The 19,032-nt window shown below is 37.8% G+C and overlaps 1 protein-coding gene across 1 annotated transcript in view; it reads left to right on the forward strand.

Moving 5' to 3' along the window:
• Positions 1–17,065, forward strand: part of LOC108681982 (insulin-like growth factor-binding protein complex acid labile subunit) — a 44,449-nt gene extending 27,384 nt beyond the window's left edge. Inside the window, exon 2 of the mRNA XM_018171069.2 lies at positions 11,969–17,065. Within this exon, the coding sequence (XP_018026558.1) occupies positions 11,982–14,177 (2,196 nt within the window). The 5' untranslated portion in view covers positions 11,969–11,981 and the 3' untranslated portion in view covers positions 14,178–17,065. The remainder of the gene's footprint in view (positions 1–11,968) is intronic.
• Positions 17,066–19,032: the final 1,967 nt, after the last annotated feature.

Below are 19,032 nucleotides of genomic sequence, written 5' to 3' on the forward strand. Positions count from 1 at the left end.
AAGCCGTTTTAGGCTGCATAACGCGGTCATTTTTTTGCATCTGCCGCGGCGGAAAGGATGTGATTTCTTTTTATTTTTGGGCAGCATATTTTTGTGATTTCTTTTTATTTTTGAGCATTTTGTTTATTTTTGAGCAGTATATTTTTTGTGATGTTATTTTTGAGCGTAATTTACGCCGCGTGTGAGTGGCGCGCGTACGTCAAGTCCAGCGGCTGAAAAAAATTGCTGGTGCTTTGTTATCGAAATGATAACGAAAAAACTTGTATTTTTGCTGCAAATACGAGTCGTTTATTACAGCGAGCATGAAAAAAATAAGAGAAAAATAAATACAATGGAATTTATTGCAGGTAGCAGAAAAAGAACACATTTTCTCTCCAACAAAAAGTTTTAACATCAAGAAGAAGACGAGTTTCTTTCACAAAGAAAAGATCGAAGAGCTTCATGACAAATGAAGAAATAAACACAAATTTCATTTCAATAGTAAATGCATATAATATTGTCACTTACATCGCTAACTACAAGGGACCCCTTAAAAATTAATACAAATTTAAAAATTTTCCGCATTTTCTTGTACATATTTGAGACTAGCTACATCATATGTTCAAAGTTCAATAAAACACGTATAATCACACGCACGACGCAATTTACGAACCTGAGACTAAAAACAAATAAATACATTTTCTAGAGGACGAGAACAGAAAGCGTGATTCAGACCAAATTTCCTTTTAAAAATATACAAGTATTGAGAAATCGTCAAATCAGAAACAACAGAAATGTGAGCTAATATTTAAAATTATTTTCGTACACAGTTACTTCGTCCTGCTTGGCACGGAGGTGCACAACTGAATGAGGTGAATGGAAAAGAAGAAGTACAGAGCGATAACTCTTTCCTCGAAATTGAATTTAAGATTTTGACTTTCGCCTCCTGTGGTTAAGACTTGAGTATTTTGGAAGCCTTGCATATTACAAATTCGCGTCATAGGATTCGTTTCGCAAGAATTAATTAAGTCACTCAATTCATATAGCAAAGTCACAAGGTTTGCTTTGCAAGATAAAGGTTTCAACGTCACAAGATTCTCGTTGTAGCGTTGCCGCATTCATATCGTGACGTCGTAAGATTCACGTCACAATATTTACGTCACAGCGTCACAATATTTACGTCACAGCGTAACAATATTTCCGTCTCAGCGTCACAATATTTACGTCCCAGCATCACAACATTTACGTCACAGCGTCACAAAATCTACGTCACAGCGTCAAAACATTTACGTCAAGGCGTCACAATATTTACGTCACAGCGTCACAATATTTACGTCACAGCGTCACAATATTTACGTCACAGCGTCACATCATTTACATCAAAGCGTCACAATATTTACGTCACAGCGTTACAACATTTACGTCACAGCGTCATAATATTTACGTCACAGCGTCACAATATTTACGTAACAGCGTCACAATATCTACGTCACAGCGTCACAATATTTACGTCACAGCGTCACAATATTTACGTCACAGCGTCACAATATTTACGTCACAGCGTCACAATATTTACGTCACAGCGTCACAATATTCACGTCACAGCGTCACAATATTTACGTCACAGCGTCGCAAATTCCCACAACGCGAGGCTTTATATGCAGCTTCCTGACGGCGGCTCTGAACGACCGGCCGACCGCAGACCGCGGACGCGGCGCCATAATTCCGGTCCTGAGAACCGCTCAGCCTCCTCCTCTTCCGGCGCCAGCAGTTCTTAGGCGAATGCAATGTCTGCGGAGTTTGCAAGCCCTGAGGAGACTGCAAGTCCTGCGGAGACTGCAAGGTCTGCGGAGACTGCAAACTGCGGAGACTGCAAGTTCTGCGGAGACTGCAAGTTCTTCGGAGACTGAAAGTTTTTCAAAGATTGAAAGATTTTCGGGGACTGCAAGTTGGTCAGAGACTTGCTGCCACAAGTTCATTTTTGACAGCAAGTCTTTTGTTGCAAACGAAACTTCACTCAATGCGTGTGTTTTGCGTGTATATTGATTAGCGCAGACAGCGTGTGTTGTATTCAGAGAACGAATACAGGGTCCGCCATATTTCTGGCAACGCATGTTTTTTGTTATTTCTCAATGAAACAAACAGGTGCATTGTTTTTTATTGGATGAGCTAGTAGCCAAGAATTACATAAACAATTCTCAAACATATTTATTCAATATGACCACCCTTATTTTTAATCACGGCCTCCAATCTACACTTGATCAAGTCTACACTTGATCCCTCACTTCTTGAGGGATCAAGTCCCATTCTCGTGTCAATTTAGACTTCAAACTATCCAAAGAATCATGAGGTGTTCTGCAGACCCTACTCTCTAAAATAGCCCACACAGAAAATTCGAGAGGATTCAAATCAGGGCTTCTTGAGGGCCATTCATTTTTGCTTATGAACGCTGGGATGTGACCCTGAATCCAGTTTTAGGACATGTTTGAGCCATGTAATGGGGCAGAGTCTTGTTGAAAACTCCATGGTGAGCCGTTGAAGTGTTTACCGGCCCAAGGTAACAACACAGCTTCCAAAATGTCCGAAATATATCGCTGGCTGTTAAATTTAATTCCTGAGGGGACAAAAACGAGTGGGGACCTCCCAGTGGCGGTTACTGCGGCCCCAACCATCACGGACATGGAATTTTGACGTCGTGTTGCTGTTCTGGTTGCCACAGATCCATCCTGACTCCAAACTCTGTCATTTTGACGGTTAACGCTTTGTTCAACGTCAATTTTTTCTCATCACTGAACAGTAAGTTAGGCAGCGTGCCATCCTCAATGAGATCCAGAATGTGCTGGCATCTTTCGAGCCTCATTCGTTCATGACGGTCTGTTAGTTCATGCCTTGTTTGCATCTTGTAAGGGGAGGTTTTGAGGTCATCTTTGAGGACTCTACGCTTTGATGTCTGACTGTCTTCTGCTTTGCAGCTGAGCGACGAGGGTTTCTCCTCAACTTCTCCCTCGTGTTTTTGACCAATTGTTTTGTTAGGACACTTCGTTTCCTCCCTTGACCAGGTCGATTGCATGTTTCACCAGTTTCCTTGAAATTTTCTACCACCTTCCACACAGTTTCACGACGAATTTGGAGCTTATTTGAAATGACTGAATTACTCTCGCACTTTTCATGAAGGGTTACAATTGCATTTCATCTACTGAAATAAGTGATAGTAAATTTAGACACCTTAGACTTCTGCAATATAAAATAGATGAATTAATAGATGATATTAAGCTTCATTATAAAAGAAAAGTCTCCTATAAACCAATATATTTTATATAGTAAACATCCGTTGCCATGAATATGGCGGACCCTGTATTTTCGAGGAAAACGTTTGTGTTTTTTTAACATTGTCTCTATAGGACATTTTATTCCTAATTCCAGTTTAATAGTTAAAAGATTTACATTCTTAAAAAAATGCGCTTAACATAATTGACATTTCCTTGCCATATGAGGTATTTTGTTAGATCTCAAGAAACGTCAGTATACTGTAGTTTAAACGAATATACTTTTGAGAATGAAAATTTTGATGAAGTCTCAGGCCTCATAAGTAAAAAAAGTAACATATATAATTTTTTTCGTATCAGGCTGAGCTCTTTATAATGCGTTACTGTTATACATTTTAGGCCACAGTTCAAATTTGAATTTTTCTACCACAACCTGCGCTTTTTGATCGTAGTGAATCGCTTTAAAAATCTTTCTCACATGCATTTTTTTCAAATCTCTTAATCTCTTTTCGAGTTCTGCTCAATTCTCCTGAATTGGAAAGCCTTTTGCCCCGGCAAAATACAATGTTTTTACATTTTCCATGCACATGGTCTTAGAGACTGTGTTTTAAATCCCTTCAAATCTCCACAGCATTCACCGTTCACCTCCACCATTAACTCTTCCTTCATATCCCCACCTCCACCATCAACTCTTCCTTCATATCCCCACCTCCACCATCAACTCTTCCTTCATTTCCCCACTTCCACATTCTATTCCCAACTCTTAAGAATATCTCATTTAAAAATCCCGCTCTCACCCAACTTCCTGCGCGGAATTTCCAACAATGGGTAAACTATTATAGTAAATGTCGAGCTCAGGCACTGAGTTCTGATACATAGTAAGAGTCATGAGGAGGCAGGGAGATATTTCCTTTCAAATAAAAAGGGACTAGCCTTTATATTTTTACAATGGGTAAACCTTCAGGTCATTACAATCATGAGGAAATATGTTAATAGTGAGATATTTTATGTCTAGATGAGAAGGCCGAAGTATCAGATCAATACGTGAATAAAGAAATGGTTTAAAATTAAGATTTCTGCTCATAAGGAAAATGGTTGGTAATAAGGCTTTCACTCTCAAGACGAGCATCCCATCGAACTAAATTGCATGTATCAAATATCGCTTTTACTTATTTCACAAAAAATTCCCTTGAATATTCCAAAAAATGTTCAAATTACGACGACAAAGTTATTGCTAATGCAAGGGCCCACTAAACCACACAATAGACCACTTCAAGATCAAATGGGCCGTTGTTCCCGGGGACTAACAAACTAAACTTGGGGAGAGGAGGCGTTATAGACTTGGGGTCGGCGAGGCAGGCCTACCAAGGAAGTTACAAGGCGTGGGCCTATGCATAACTTAAAGCTTTGAGTGGAGTGGGCATGTCAGAGTAGCCTGGGCATGTCGGAGTAGCCTGGGCATGTCAGAGTAGCCTGGGTATGTCAGAGTAGCCTGGGCATTTCAGAGTAGCCTGGGCATGTCAGAGTAGCCTGGGCATGTCAGAGTAGCCTGGGCATTTCAGAGTAGCCTGGGCCTGGGCATGCCGTAGTAGCCTGGGTCTGTTCATGTCAGAGTAGCCTGGCTCTGAACACGTCAGAGTACTCAGGTTCTCTAAAAGTCTGCCCGGAACTCAGGCTCTCGAAGTAGCCTCGTTGAGGCTCGTAGTCATGATGTCGTGGGCCGCCGCTGGCCGCACTTCCAAATATGGTTTGGTGGACATGAAGGGTTTTTATAGATTGTTCTTGAAGAAAAAGTTATTCAAATATTGCTTCTTAGACATTAAACTTTACTAAATATTGTTTCCTCGACAGCTGTTTGTTTGGGTACTTATTTATTCTCAGGCAGCAAGTATTTCTCAATATTTTTACTTAAACAATAGCGGGAGTAAATGTCAATTCATGCACAACGAACTTTATTGACTTTTGTGCATTGAACATATCATCATTATATAAAACAACAGGTACTCTAAAAAAAATTATATAAAACAAAATTTACGTCTATGTATTATTTTCCTACAAACGCACTCCATAAAAATTGCTCCTTGAGTAAAAACACTTTAAAAATAATTTGTTGCAAAGTAATCCTTCAAAATATGGTTCTATTAACAACAGAAACTATAAATGGCTCCTGAAGTTCAAAATTGCTTCAGTTCATCATTGAAGCTTAAATATATTTCCTCGAATGCTTTTATAATACAACCAAAATTTTCAAAATTTCCTGTGTATTTGAAGTCTGGCACTCAAATAAATATACGTATAAGGCGGTATAACCATGGATATCACCCAGCAATAATACGTTGTTAGCGGTAGAATAATGATAAATCGAATAATGGAAGGGACAATAGGATAAGAATAGGAAAATAACATTTAACATTGCACCTAAGAAACCTTAGTATAAAATTTATTGTGTAATTAAATGTGGTTCATAAATGACTTTCTCAGCAGGGGTCCCCAACAGCGGTCTAAATATTATACCCAAGGCCCAGCGGTGTTCCCCCTCACACAGCGGGGAGCGTGAACAGCTTTCAGACGCAACAGTAAACAATCGGGGGGCTTGCGGGGGAAATATAACAACGTTGTTCCGAGCGTGAAAGTGAGAAAACAGGAGCGTGAAAGTGAGAAAACAAAACATAATAATTTGGTAACAAACATAATAATTTGGTAACTAACATAATAATAAGGAAAACCTGGATGGCATAATTAAAAAAATAATAAGAAAATCACATGAATTGAAAATAAACAAAATTTTGCATCAATAACAGCCGTCGTTCAACAGATGTAAACAGTAATTGCCGCCAGTGAACAGATGTATAATTGCAGAAAAATATTTACAATTGTTTTCTTTTCGTAAATTTATTTTATTTATTATGTATCACTTTATAGAGTTGTAATTTGTCAGTTTTAAGATTTTTTCCAATGATTAAAACATTTGTTCTCATAAAAATTGCGAATTAATCAGCATGAAATTATTTTCACTTGAATTTCAAAATTGTAATTTATCAGTTCTAAGATTTTTTCCATCAAATGATTAAAACATTTGTTCTCATAAAAAATTTCGAATTAATCAGCATGAAATTAATTTCACGTGAATTTCAAAACATGAATAACTTCAGACGAAATAACAATTCTATGCCAGCTTTCGGAATATTCAATGATAATTAATGAGATTATCTGGGGCTGATTTTCATTTGTCATTTACAGAAGCGAGTATTGATTTGTAATTAGAATTTATTGTTATGATACACCAGAGGAACAAATTGCGCTAACTTGTCAATTAGCCTGAGCAAAGATTTATTAAATGCAAGCAGATGCGTGAGACCAGGTGCAAAAGACAATCACATTCACATGTAAAAACAATCCCAATTAGCTTTGAAAACAATCACACATAGTTAGAATGATTGCACTTAGAAATACTCGAACTAAGCAGAACTGAACAAAACAGTTAACCGATATGAGAAAATTTGTTGTAGTAGTAACTGTTAATAAACATGCATGCCACCTTGCACCTCAGAGCACTTGGATTTAATGCATATAACAAATGTTTTCAATATATTTTTCACATTTATTCCCCTCTAGTATACGTGTGCCTGATGTAGTACGAAATCTACTTAAATTGAAGGATATAAAATCACGATGGCATATATAAAGACCAATATGTTTGGCCACATACTATATAACAGAAGTTTGGCTGTGTTTTGAACACACGTGAATGCTAATGAAGTGAAAACACATTTTGTTAGGTCGAAAAAATGCGGCGAGTTTCCAAGATATTTGTTCATGAGAAATTCAAGCATTAATTAGCAAGGAATTGACGTTTAAAGATGTCAGGAGATACCAGAGTTCAGCTTACAGCTTCCGCTGCTTCCAATTTTCAAAATAATAATAACAATTTTAAGTCAGACAGCGTTTAAGTCAGACAGCAAAAACAATGCTCACCTTCGTTTTGATAAATGTCCACAGATTTTCCGGATATTTCTAACCTATTGGTATGCAAGTATTTTTTATGGTAATGGTAATTCTTCTCATTTCCTAACAGTATTGACAATTCTAGTAATTTTTAGCGCAATTGGTATTCCAGCTTATTCTAAACGGTATTGTTACTTCTGCTCACTGGTCACCGTGCTGACAATTCTGCTTTTATCAAGCAGTATCGTTGTATCTGCTCATTCTTATATGTATTTCTGCTCATATTATCGGTATTGGTATTTCTGCTCATTGCTAACGGTATTTCTGCTTATTCCTATAGGTATTTCAGCTCATTCGTAACGGTATTTCTGCCCATTACTAACAGTATTTCTGCTCATTCTTAAGGGTATTTCTGCTCATTCCTAACGGTATTTCTGTTCATTCCGAACGGTATTTCTGCTCATTCCTATAGGTATTTCTGCTCATTCCTAACGGTATTTCTGCCCATTACTAACAGTATTTCTGCTCATTCCTAACGGTATTTCTGCTCATTCCTAACGGTATTTCTGCTCATTTCTAACGGTATTTCTGCTCATTCCTAACGGTATTTCTGCTCATTGCTAACGGTCTCGGTAACGCCTCATGAAGCAAAACTTTACCATTTAAAGTCTTCTGCTCTCCCGTGTGAGTTTGAAGAAGAGGTCATGAGCGTCTGAACTCATTCAGGCGATTGAGAAAGTTTTGCGCTTCTAGAGGAGATTTTTAGAAAAAGAAATAGATTGTTGTGCGCTTCCAGGGAACTGTTTTAGAAATAGAGAATATAATACGTTTCTAGATGATGGTTTTAGAAATAGAGAGTAAAGTAGAGTAGAGTTTAGAAATATAGAATAGAGTAGAGTAGTTCTAGAGTAGAGTTTTGATAATAGATAATATTTCACGCTTCTAGTGTATGCTTTAGCGATAAATTATTTTTTACGCTCATCAATTATTTCCATACTCGACTGATTATTCAGCATCGACTGAAGTTACGTTCCATAATCAATCCTCTGTTAAGATGACTAAATAAGTATGAAAATTTTCAGTGCATAATTAGCATAATTTGCAGATGAAGAACAATAATAACACTTAATAAGCAGTAATAAAAGAAGAACATCATATTCAATCATCATTAATCAACGATTGATCGATTAAACAATGACGGAAGTCACGTTTCATTATTGGTGGCGTTGAAGCGGTAGCGACGTAATTGAAAAGTAATCAACTTAACGCAATCTTTGCCCAACCTTTGATGGGGACGCGGGGACTTACCTCCGCTTGTGGGGGATTTGGGGTAATTGGGGGACTGGGTGGTAATGGAAGGGAACGGCGTCGTAATGGAAGGGGTTGGTGTTGTAATGGAAACGAATAGCTATGCAATGGGAAGGTATGGCGCTGTAAAAGAATGAAATTATGTCGTAATGGAATGAAATACTGTAATGGGAGAAAATAATGTCGCAGTGGGAGGGATTAATGTCGTAATGGAAGGGATTATTGTCGTAATGGAAGGGGTTGGTGTCGTAATGGAAACGAATAGCTATGCAATGGGAAGGTATGGCGTTGCAATGGAATGAAATAATGTCGTAATGGGAGGGAATAGTTTTGCAATGGGAGGAAATTGCCTTGTAATTAAAGGGAATGTCGTCGAAGTGGAAGGGAATCATTTCGCTATTATTAGCTTTTAGGGATGAATTTTGTTTAACTGAAAAAATCGAAGGTTGTAATGTGGCAACGGAGGAGAATTGTGAGTTAATACGAGAAGTTTGTGAGGTAGTGGAAGGGAAATGTGAGGTAATACGAGGAGATTGTGAGGGGAATTTTTGCAAATAGACATAAGAGAATTATGCTAAAGTGGAATTTTATGATTCAACAGAGGAGAAAATTGAGTCAATGGAAAAAATTGACATGAAAATTTGCTGTTTGATGATTAATTGGAATTTTGCAGGGGATTTTGATGAGCATTAGAGACAAGGGTTTAGAGAAATTGTTCAATGATATCAAGGTGATAAAAATTGTTAAATATAAATTGGCTAATAGTACGGAATGAGAAATAAGAAAAAAAAATCGTAATTAAGTTTACCTACTAAATATCTATTTATGTCCTATTCCGTTCGTTGAACAGGCTAAATTGTTTCTATCAAATCTCGTTTAAGTATGGCATTGATTGGTGGCATAATCAGTTATATTTAATCAAAGCTTTAGTAATGAGAAATTAAATGCAAGCCGAGTGTGATAAGCGAGCGACCGAACGTATTGGAAATTTGCGTCCGTTGATGAACACTGATAAGTTACAATTAATTACAAGTGGTATAGGACATTATTGCAATGCATTTCCCAATTAAAAAATGATCAGGAAGTGTTGGTCAGTTGATTGTCATGACAATATTCCTCAATTATTTTATTGTGAAGTATAACACATTAGATCTTCGTTAACACCTTGCAAAGAATACGTGACTATTGCCGGAAGTATGACACAACATATAATTGAATTTGTAATTGTATGTCTACATGAAAACTATTTTTTGACACCTAATTAGATCTCTATTGGACATAACAATTTAAGAAGTGCCTATATTAAATCACTTTCTATACTTTTTTGTCAGAATTACAAAAAATATTACAGTTCGATTAGAGCGAACTAATTTAAGATGATGAAAGCTTAGATGCATCCATTGAATCAACAAATTAAATATAAAATTTTAGTTTTTGTTTGAATTTCCTGAAATTTACTAGTTATATCTAAAAATTTGAGGTCACCTAAACAGAAGTAACTTAAATCTTAGTTGCAAAACCCGCAGAGTTGCAACATCACTTGTCGATTTGGCATCGTATTAATGTTTTTTCGATTTTTATTTAGGAATCAGTTACAAACTGCCATAAATTTAATTTGGCGTGAAAAATTTGCTTTTTTGCCTAATTCTAGTTGAAAGGATGAGTAATTGTATCATAAAAATACACGCAAACAACTCTCGGAAAATCAGCGTGTCAGTCGAAGCCTCGCTTATAATGAAAACAATATAAATTTTGGCTCAATCAATGCAATTGAGAGATATTTGTGGAATAAGATTAGGGTTCGCATGCGTAGTTTTAGTAATTTTTATTTTCGCGGTATTTTAAACACATCGACTCATACTCTTCATTTTGAAACACAATTACGGAGTGGAGCCATTACAATTACACGAGTCTATTTCACTACGCATGCAAGCCAACATTCAGTCAGGTAAAATAAATTTGCATAGATAAAGCTTCGTTGGCATCAAAATGGGTGCTCGGTTCATCCCATGCATAATAAATGCGGACTTCCTCTACACGTGCGCGATTTTTCCGTAACAAACGAGTATCTCTTGAACACAAGTTGGAGTAGGTAGAAAATTGCCTAAATATGTCAAATTTTTAAAAAGCAGTTTAGTTTTAATGTCGAAATTGATATAAACATGCTGTTACTAGTTATATATTACTTTTTCCTGAAAAAAATAGAGTAAAACGTATTTTTATTGTACTATTTCATAGCCTACATAGCGCTAAATTAGTCCTATTGATATTTTCTTTCTATTTTAAAATATTAGGAAAGTGATCATATAGGAATAAATTAAATTCTAATTACACCCACGACGTATATTTGCATGCCAATCGTTCTCGTCATGGGCAATCAAAAACAGGAAACTCGTCTTATTTTTCGGACATAATTTTTCGTGGACTTGCAGTTATGGTTCGTCAATCTTCCGAAACTTTATATTAAAGAATGCCCTGGAGGAGCCCCACAGATATTAGGAAAAATCTGCCTCTAGTTTTAATTAAAATAGTTTGGGCGATTCGATTTCGATATTATGGGATCACTCGAACCCTTAGCTAGAAAATTCAGTTTTTATTCTATTCATATGAGCGATGCACTAAATATTTAGATTAAGGATGCCCTCGGAATATCAAGGATACTGCAGGAATATTCTGCCGATACAGTCAATTGTTGGAGGAAATGTGTCAAGGGAAAGAAAGAAATAAATAATGAGGAAATCTCAATAAAACCAACAAGATTAAAAAGTTTCCTTGAATGCTAGTGATGATAAAATAACAAATATTTGGGTAACGAAATGAAATGAGAATTAATAGTGCATGTCAGGCATACCACAATGAATATCTTAGATGCTGGTCTGACTTGCACCCTGGATATCTGAGATACCATAAAATATCTCCTTTCTTTGGTTTCTCCGGAAAAGATAAAACCTCAGACGTCAGAGATCCTTTTTCCAAGGAGAATAGCAGCAAAACGCTGGTTTTTCCCGCCTCAAGTAAAGCCTTCGCTAGAGTTCTCTCCGGTAACACTCTTGTGGGAAGTTTTGTCTTGCGCTGATGGATGAAGTCAACTTTTCTTTGTTATCGATATTGGGCCCATTTTTTCTGCCTTCGATCAGCGTCTGTTTTCCTTGAAGTTATATAAAATGTATTGAGTGGCTATCGATATAAGAGAATAAAAAATGCCCAAACTTACCCGTAAAAATAATTAACGTATTGTTAGAACAAACTAGGTTGCTGCTGTCAGGGCAACGTTCATTTAATTTCTTTTCGGACTCCGGCCTGTGTCCCATATGTTACGAAATTTACTCTGTTAGCTAAATATATTTTTGCATTGCAATCTTTATTAGCCATGAATTGAAACAATGGAATGTCTATTTAGGGCTATAACAAATTCTGATAAATACCAAAACCATGTTCGTTGATATAACAAATGCCCATTTTCTTTCCAGACCCGTCTCCGAAATGGCAAGATTTTTCTCGGGATTGTCGCCTCCGAAGCAACTGCTCACATCATTTGTGCTCCTGCTGCTATGCGCCGGACAAACTTTGTCTGTAAAAGAAGACCGACAATGTCCAGGAGTCTGCAGATGCTCGACAAACGAGCATGGCAAGCAAAGAACACTTTGCGAGACCGGAGGTCTGGTAGACCTGATACCCGTAGCTCAAATCGCACCAAACACCCAAGTCTTGATAGTAATGGGGTCTGAACACCTGCCGAATAACTTGAGTCTTGGCCCAATATTCAAGGAGCTCAAGGATCTCGAAGAAATTCATCTCACTTGGTCCGGGATTCCATCAGTTGGTGAACACAGTTTCTGGGGGATGAACAAGTTGAAGGTGTTGAATATATCCCACAACTCTCTCACTTCCATCGTCGACACTAATTTTCGAGGAGCCAACTCTCTTCTTCGCTTAGACTTGAGTCACAATGAAATCGAATCCGTGCCATCAGCGGTATTCAGACACATCAAGTACCTGAGGTACCTCTCACTGTCGAGCAATATTATACCTAAACTAGTACCTAGAATCTTCTTTGGACTTTCACGTCTTAGAGAAATGGACCTCTCGTACAATCCACTGGGCGACCTCCAACCAGAATTATTCAGTGACGTACCTGTATTAGAAAAGTTTTCGTGCGCAGGTTGCGGATTGATGTCAATTAGCGGTTCTCTTTTGAGTATGATGTCTCACCTAACGTACCTGAACCTTCAAAACAACCGATTGACTCAGATCCCGCACAAAATATCATTACTTCCCAGCCTTAACGTTCTTTTGTTGGACGGAAATCACATCTCGTTCGTTGAGACAGCTGCGATATCGGGGTCACCGATGAACGAATTATACTTGAGCAACAACCACATCGTTCGAGTCGAGTCACAAGCTTTCGCCAACTCCAGTATTTCAATCTTAGATTTATCCTATAACCGTTTGTCCAGCATCGCCCCTGAAAACTTTGACAACTCCATCGACCAAATAAGTGACTTGAGACTATCAGGCAACTCACTACGCATTGAAGACCTGCTGGAGATTCTTCCCATGGCTGAAAACCTTCGTCGCCTTAGTCTAGGTGACATAGGTCTTACCCTTGTACCAGCCGGCCTGATGCTGCACAGTTACTCTCTTCACTATTTGAATATGTCAGCAAACTACCTATCCGTACTCCCATACGACCTGTTCACTTCTTCACCAAATTTAGTGGAACTCGACATTTCGTTCAACGACTTTCGTGGTCTGTCAGAGGAAGTTTTGACTGCGATCGGGCGGGCTAAAAAGCTCAGAAGAATTGGTCTGAAGGGAAATCCGTGGTACTGCGATCAGTGTCATATCACGCCGCTTATGAGATGGCTCCAGAATTCTCCGGATCAAGAATCAAACTGCGATGATCCGAGGGTTTGGTCGTGTTTGACGTGCGTTGGACCAAAGACATTCATGGGAGTGAGCCCTAGTTTATTGCCAGAAGGAGACTTGCCCGAATGTGCCCGACTGGGGGAAATTGCCGACTCTGTCAACTCGCACGCCCCGGGACGCTCCATAGTCCCATCATCATTCTCTGACAACCCGGCCGACCCTCAGAGTCCATTGAATCGAAAAACTTTACAGAATTTCACAACTATCTTCAAAGAAAAGCTTCCCATTTTCGTGATCTGCTTGTGTACTTTCATTGGTGTTATTTTGTGTGTGGTGATAAGTGGCGTAATTTTCTATAGCCGACACTCCGCTTTCTACTACACCAACGAAAAAGAGCTCGAAAACACGAGCTATTTTGTCTCATCTGAGACACTGAAGTCACCGCGCTGGAGAACAAGTCGTTCAAACGGAAAAAATGGCTGCAGTGACGCTCTCGGTAACGGGTCAAACGCCCTCGGGACCGGATACAACGGGTATGAAGTCTTCAACGGCCCCGGCAACGGCTCCTATACGTCAAATAACCTTCATCGTCCCACCAGAAACAACAACACTAAAATTCCAGAGCGTCCCGCGGTTCAACAGGACACAGTGGCCATAGCCACCATTGAAGAGCTTGCGGATATCGCTGGCTCTTCGGAACTCGTTGACTCGAGATGGCCATCTTCTTCACTCCCGCCGCCGCCACCGCCGCTTGCTGCCGCCACCGGGATTACCATATTGGAATCTGAGCCCCGGCCTGGCAAAGCGTAGATAACGCGCCAATTGTTGCAAAATGCCACGCGTTTAAACGATCTCGAGGAAGTGGGATATCTGACTGCGGTCGTCGTGGCTTGCCATGTCGTGGAGAAGCTCGAGGAAAATTGCTTTTGTGATGGCACAATTGAAGCTTGGAAATTCTATTCAAATGCCATAGAATTTTGATGTGAACATATCTAGATGTAGTGTGGTTCTGCATGGAATCTATCATAAAAAGATGTTTAAAACGAGATTGAAAAGCGGTGTGATTTTGAAGTGAAAAAATTAGATTTATTTCTCGGAAAAGTACATCAAAAGAGCATTTTTTGCATGAATTTATTGAGAATTTTAATTTTTTTAGAAACAACTTTTTATGTTTCACTTTATACGCACCGGAAGATGTGAGTGTGAATTTATTGTATTTTTATAAGTGGAATAAAAAGTTGCAGCGAATTTCTAGATGAGTATGCAAATCGATATCACGCGGGAGAATTGAAAAAATAAACAAGTTTGGATTGGTTGATCGGAAACAGATAACAATTTTCGTCCAATTTCCTTTCAGAAAAATTCCTGCTTCATTAAATTTGGCACTTTTTCAGAAATTTGATACCGTCTACGTAGAAATAAGAAGTATTTTGTTCAACGAAACTTAGACAATATGAGGATGAATTCGGTTCAACCATCCATAGCTTTAATCATCTAGTTACTCGTCTAGTGACGATCAACATAGACAATAAGAGAAAAAAGTCCGTATACATAAGTTTTAAAAACATATATTTTCTTCCTCTTTGTGCCAATTTGATGCTATATTGATAAGTACAGTTTACAATTAGCACAGCGGTATGAGGTAGTTTAATATATTCATATGAGCTTTACTTGACATCAAATGCTTTTATTTAACGCTAATGCCATCATTCCATTACTTAAATTCTATGACCTTTTGCGCTGAAACAAAATTCGATCTGAATTCAAATTATCGAACAAAATAAATGTTGAGTATCACCCAAATTCGAGTGAGTTACATTTCAAAGTTGAAGGCACATGATGCGTAGAGTTTTCTTAGTGAAGAATACAGAGTGTTGAATAAATAGAAGCCCCATCGTCTGTCCATTTTAATTCAAAGTTGCCTGTGAAAACTCGAATAAGTAATTCAGTAAACACACATGATATTCAGTATAAGTAATTCAGTATCATGTGTGTTTCGAAGTATTCTGCGGGCGGTGTAATATCCTGCGTGTTGCCGTATTCATGTGTAATTCAGGACAAAGTATTGTTGCTTCTAGTACAAAATTCTGTGTGCTGCAGAATGATGAATAAATTAACTAGATATTTTTTGAATCTATTAGTCTGTTGTTGTACAGATTATCAGTGTACGATGACCGTTGTAACTAACGACCATTCGGAAACCTAATAAATATTTTATAGCTGAAAATATTGAGCACGAGGCTGGTTATTGTAAAAGAAAACTCCAGTATATTCTGTGAAATAACTCAGTTTTTTGTTAGGCTTTAGACAAAATAGAAATTATGTGTGGTGGGTTCATTGTATTCATGAGTCCTGAGATAAACGATAATACTAGTTTTATGACGAGTAAAATAAGTTTAGTTACTAAAATAGATACTGAGCTGACTAATAGAATTAGTCACGAATAAGTGCCAAAATTTGTGCTGGAACTAGAATGATATTAAGTAGAGCTCGTAGTTTTAGGTGGCGTGCTTGACAGATTATGATTTATATTGTTGATGTCCGGGTACTTTAAGAGACCCAGGGGCTCTAGAAAAATAAAGCATCTATGAGACCTAGCGGCTCTGAAAAAATTTGTCCAATCGGAGAAAAGTAAAACAGATTGGATAAATTTGAATTATATGAACCTGGGTTAGGGTGGTCTAAGAAAAATGGGTGCTCTTTGAACCTGGGTTTCCCAATTTCACATGAAATTTTGTAGTGTTATTCTTAACTTAAATTGGTAATTTCTGGAGCTGGCTGGCGACCAAATCATGGATTTGTATGTATCGTTTAAGGGTTGATGCTCCAATAATTGGAGTCTGGATAGATTCAGGATATAGATAGGATAGATTCAGGATAGAGATAGGATAGATTCAGGATAGAGATAGGATAGATTCAGGATGTTGTCGGGATGTAATATGAATGAAGTCAAGATGCAGTCTGGCTTAAGTCTTGCTGGAGTCAATTTGGAGTCAGGCTAGAAGTTTGCATTCGGTCCAGTAGGTCCAGCGTCGTGAGTGCAGTGAGGCTCGCAGCTCAAGCCCAGATCCTTAATTGTGCAGCGCATTAAAATGTTATTGCGCCTCAATTGTGCAGCGCATTAAAATGTTATTGCGCCTCAATTGTGCAGCGCATTAAAATGTTATTGCGCCTCAATACGATATATCTGATGGCCAAGCGACCATGCCAACGCAATATTGGGGCGTTCATATTGAATCTTATTGACTTATATTGCCTAGAGCAACCAATCAATTGTTGAACAAAATTTAGAATAATTCATTGGCTTCAATATTGCAGGACATTGATTGGTATTGCGTAAGACAGCTCATAACATATTGACTTCAAAATGCATTGCCTAAAAATTTAATTTTGTTCATTGCTATTGCGTGGTAAAGATAAACTTTAGAAAAAAACGATATTTCTATGATAAAATGGATGGTAATACGCCGCCTCATAGACTGGGTAAAAAGAAACATATGCATAAGATTTTTACCAACATAAAAAAAATTAGGCCGAACTGCCATGTTGCAGCCGTAAGCTTCACAAGACAATAAACAATAGATTTCTGTAAGTCTGATGATTCTGGTCAGAAATAATGCCAAATTTATGTATTCTTAAATAGCTTAAGCTTTCAGTCTACGAGATATTAAAACATTTTAATAAATTAATTTGGTCTTGAGGTATTGTTTTATTTAAACATTGCAATTAGAACAGGTCTTGAAATGGAGGAAGAGTTATCAAAAAAATTATAAGCCAAGAAAACGCCAAGTAAATCCGTTACGTCCTGAACGAAAACTTTCTGTGAAAATGTAAATAATTTACCTGAATTTTTCTTTGCTCCTGAATTCTTGGCAAACTTTTGCGATTTAGACACTAATGATACGAGAACTGGTCTTATAACGGAAGAACTGGCCGAAACTCTGAGTAATGTGTCAAAGCTTCGAGGAATACTTCAAAACTTCATGGAATAGGTCAAAACTTTAAAGAATAGGGCAAGGTATCAAGGAATAGGTCAAAACTTCAAGGAATCGGTCATGACTCCAAGGAATAGGTCAAGACCTATAGGAATAGGTCAAGACCTATAGGAATAGGTCAAGGCTCTAAGGAATAGGTCAATGCTCCAAAGAATAGGTCAATACTTCAAGGAATAGGTCAATGCTTCAAGGAATAGGTCAATGCTTCATGAAACAGGTCAAGACTTCATGGAACAGGTAAAGACTTCATGGAATAGGTCAAGATCTCAAATAGTAAGCCAAGACTTCGAAGAAATAGGTCAAGGCTTTAAGGAACAGGGGCAAAACTTTGCGGAATAATTCTAGCCTTTGAAGAACTCGCTCAGAATTAGCAACAGAATTCGAAGCGGAACCAGAAGTTCGGGACGGAGTTCTCAGAGTGTCGGAGATTCGCAGGGATCGGCACTCGGTCTCGCAGGAACTCCCAGCCAAAGGGAATCTCGATCCTACATCCGAAGGATCTGAGCGGCAATCCTTAGATCGGTCTTCGTCTGAGAGACGAGGACGATAAAGTGTGACGTGATGGGGGAGGGAATGAGGGGCAAGGCAGGGGGTCGAGGTAAGTGACTCCCAACCAACCTTACCTCCCCATTTCAAATGTTTATCATTATTATATTCAAAATTTTACCATATTTTTCATTATTCACTGTATTTTCACATTACTTTGAAGTTTTTCTTTCATTGCTGGTACCTTCGAAAGTTGCAAGCAAGTCATGCCAATGTCTTACTACTCCGGCAAATTTAAGCTGCCTATTTTATAACTCTAAATCCCCTCCTTTTCACCATTTTCCCCCTTTACCTCACCATGCACCCTTCCCTAAAACGAACGAAGATTTAACTAGTTTTTGCATTGTCCGGTATTTCTTTTATTGTTTCATTTTCTTTGTTTACTTTTTTATACCATTTTATCTTTCTCTCGGGATCACAGGGCCAATCAATCGAGACGACCGGATTAAGGTCAACCGGACAAGTAAATCTTGTGAAAACTAAGCCGATTTTTTCACTCTATCGGTCGGATAGATTCGACCTTTATCGAGCAATTGATGGCTGTAAATCTAATGTCTTAGAACGTTCCCTAGTAAACTCGTAAATTAATCAGAAATAATACTATATATGATTTTTCATCGTTCATTTACAGGAACAAAAATATATATACCAGATGACTAAGTGAAAAACTTCGCAAACATCGCATAAAACGTAAAGATTACGTAATAATAAAATAAAAAGATGACACCATAATCGATGGATAAATAAATTTTTTCAGTAAAAAGCACAAATAAAAGTTGCCAGATGTTGGTTTAGGACCATCAGCAGTTATACAAAAGAAACTTGTAAAATTTGTAACCGCGAAAGATTTTTCAGAGGATATAAATACAGCGCCATATCATATCAGATGGCTGTTTACGCAAACAAAATCGAAGAAGTTCAGAGAAGTCCTAGACAAGAAAAAATATGAAAAAATAAAGAAAAATTTTAAAGCGACTAATGGATTGAATTATTTGTCTTCACAGGCCAACGTTGAAAAAATTCTATGAAAATTACCATAATCCACTTTGCAATCTACAAAAAGTATCAACTTACATTAAATATTCTTAAAAAAAAGATAAGCGCGTCCCTAAAACTCACCTGCC

Source organism: Hyalella azteca, unplaced genomic scaffold (genome assembly GCF_000764305.2).
Source record: "Hyalella azteca isolate HAZT.00-mixed unplaced genomic scaffold, Hazt_2.0.2 contig1199, whole genome shotgun sequence".
Lineage (NCBI taxonomy): Eukaryota > Metazoa > Arthropoda > Malacostraca > Amphipoda > Hyalellidae > Hyalella > Hyalella azteca.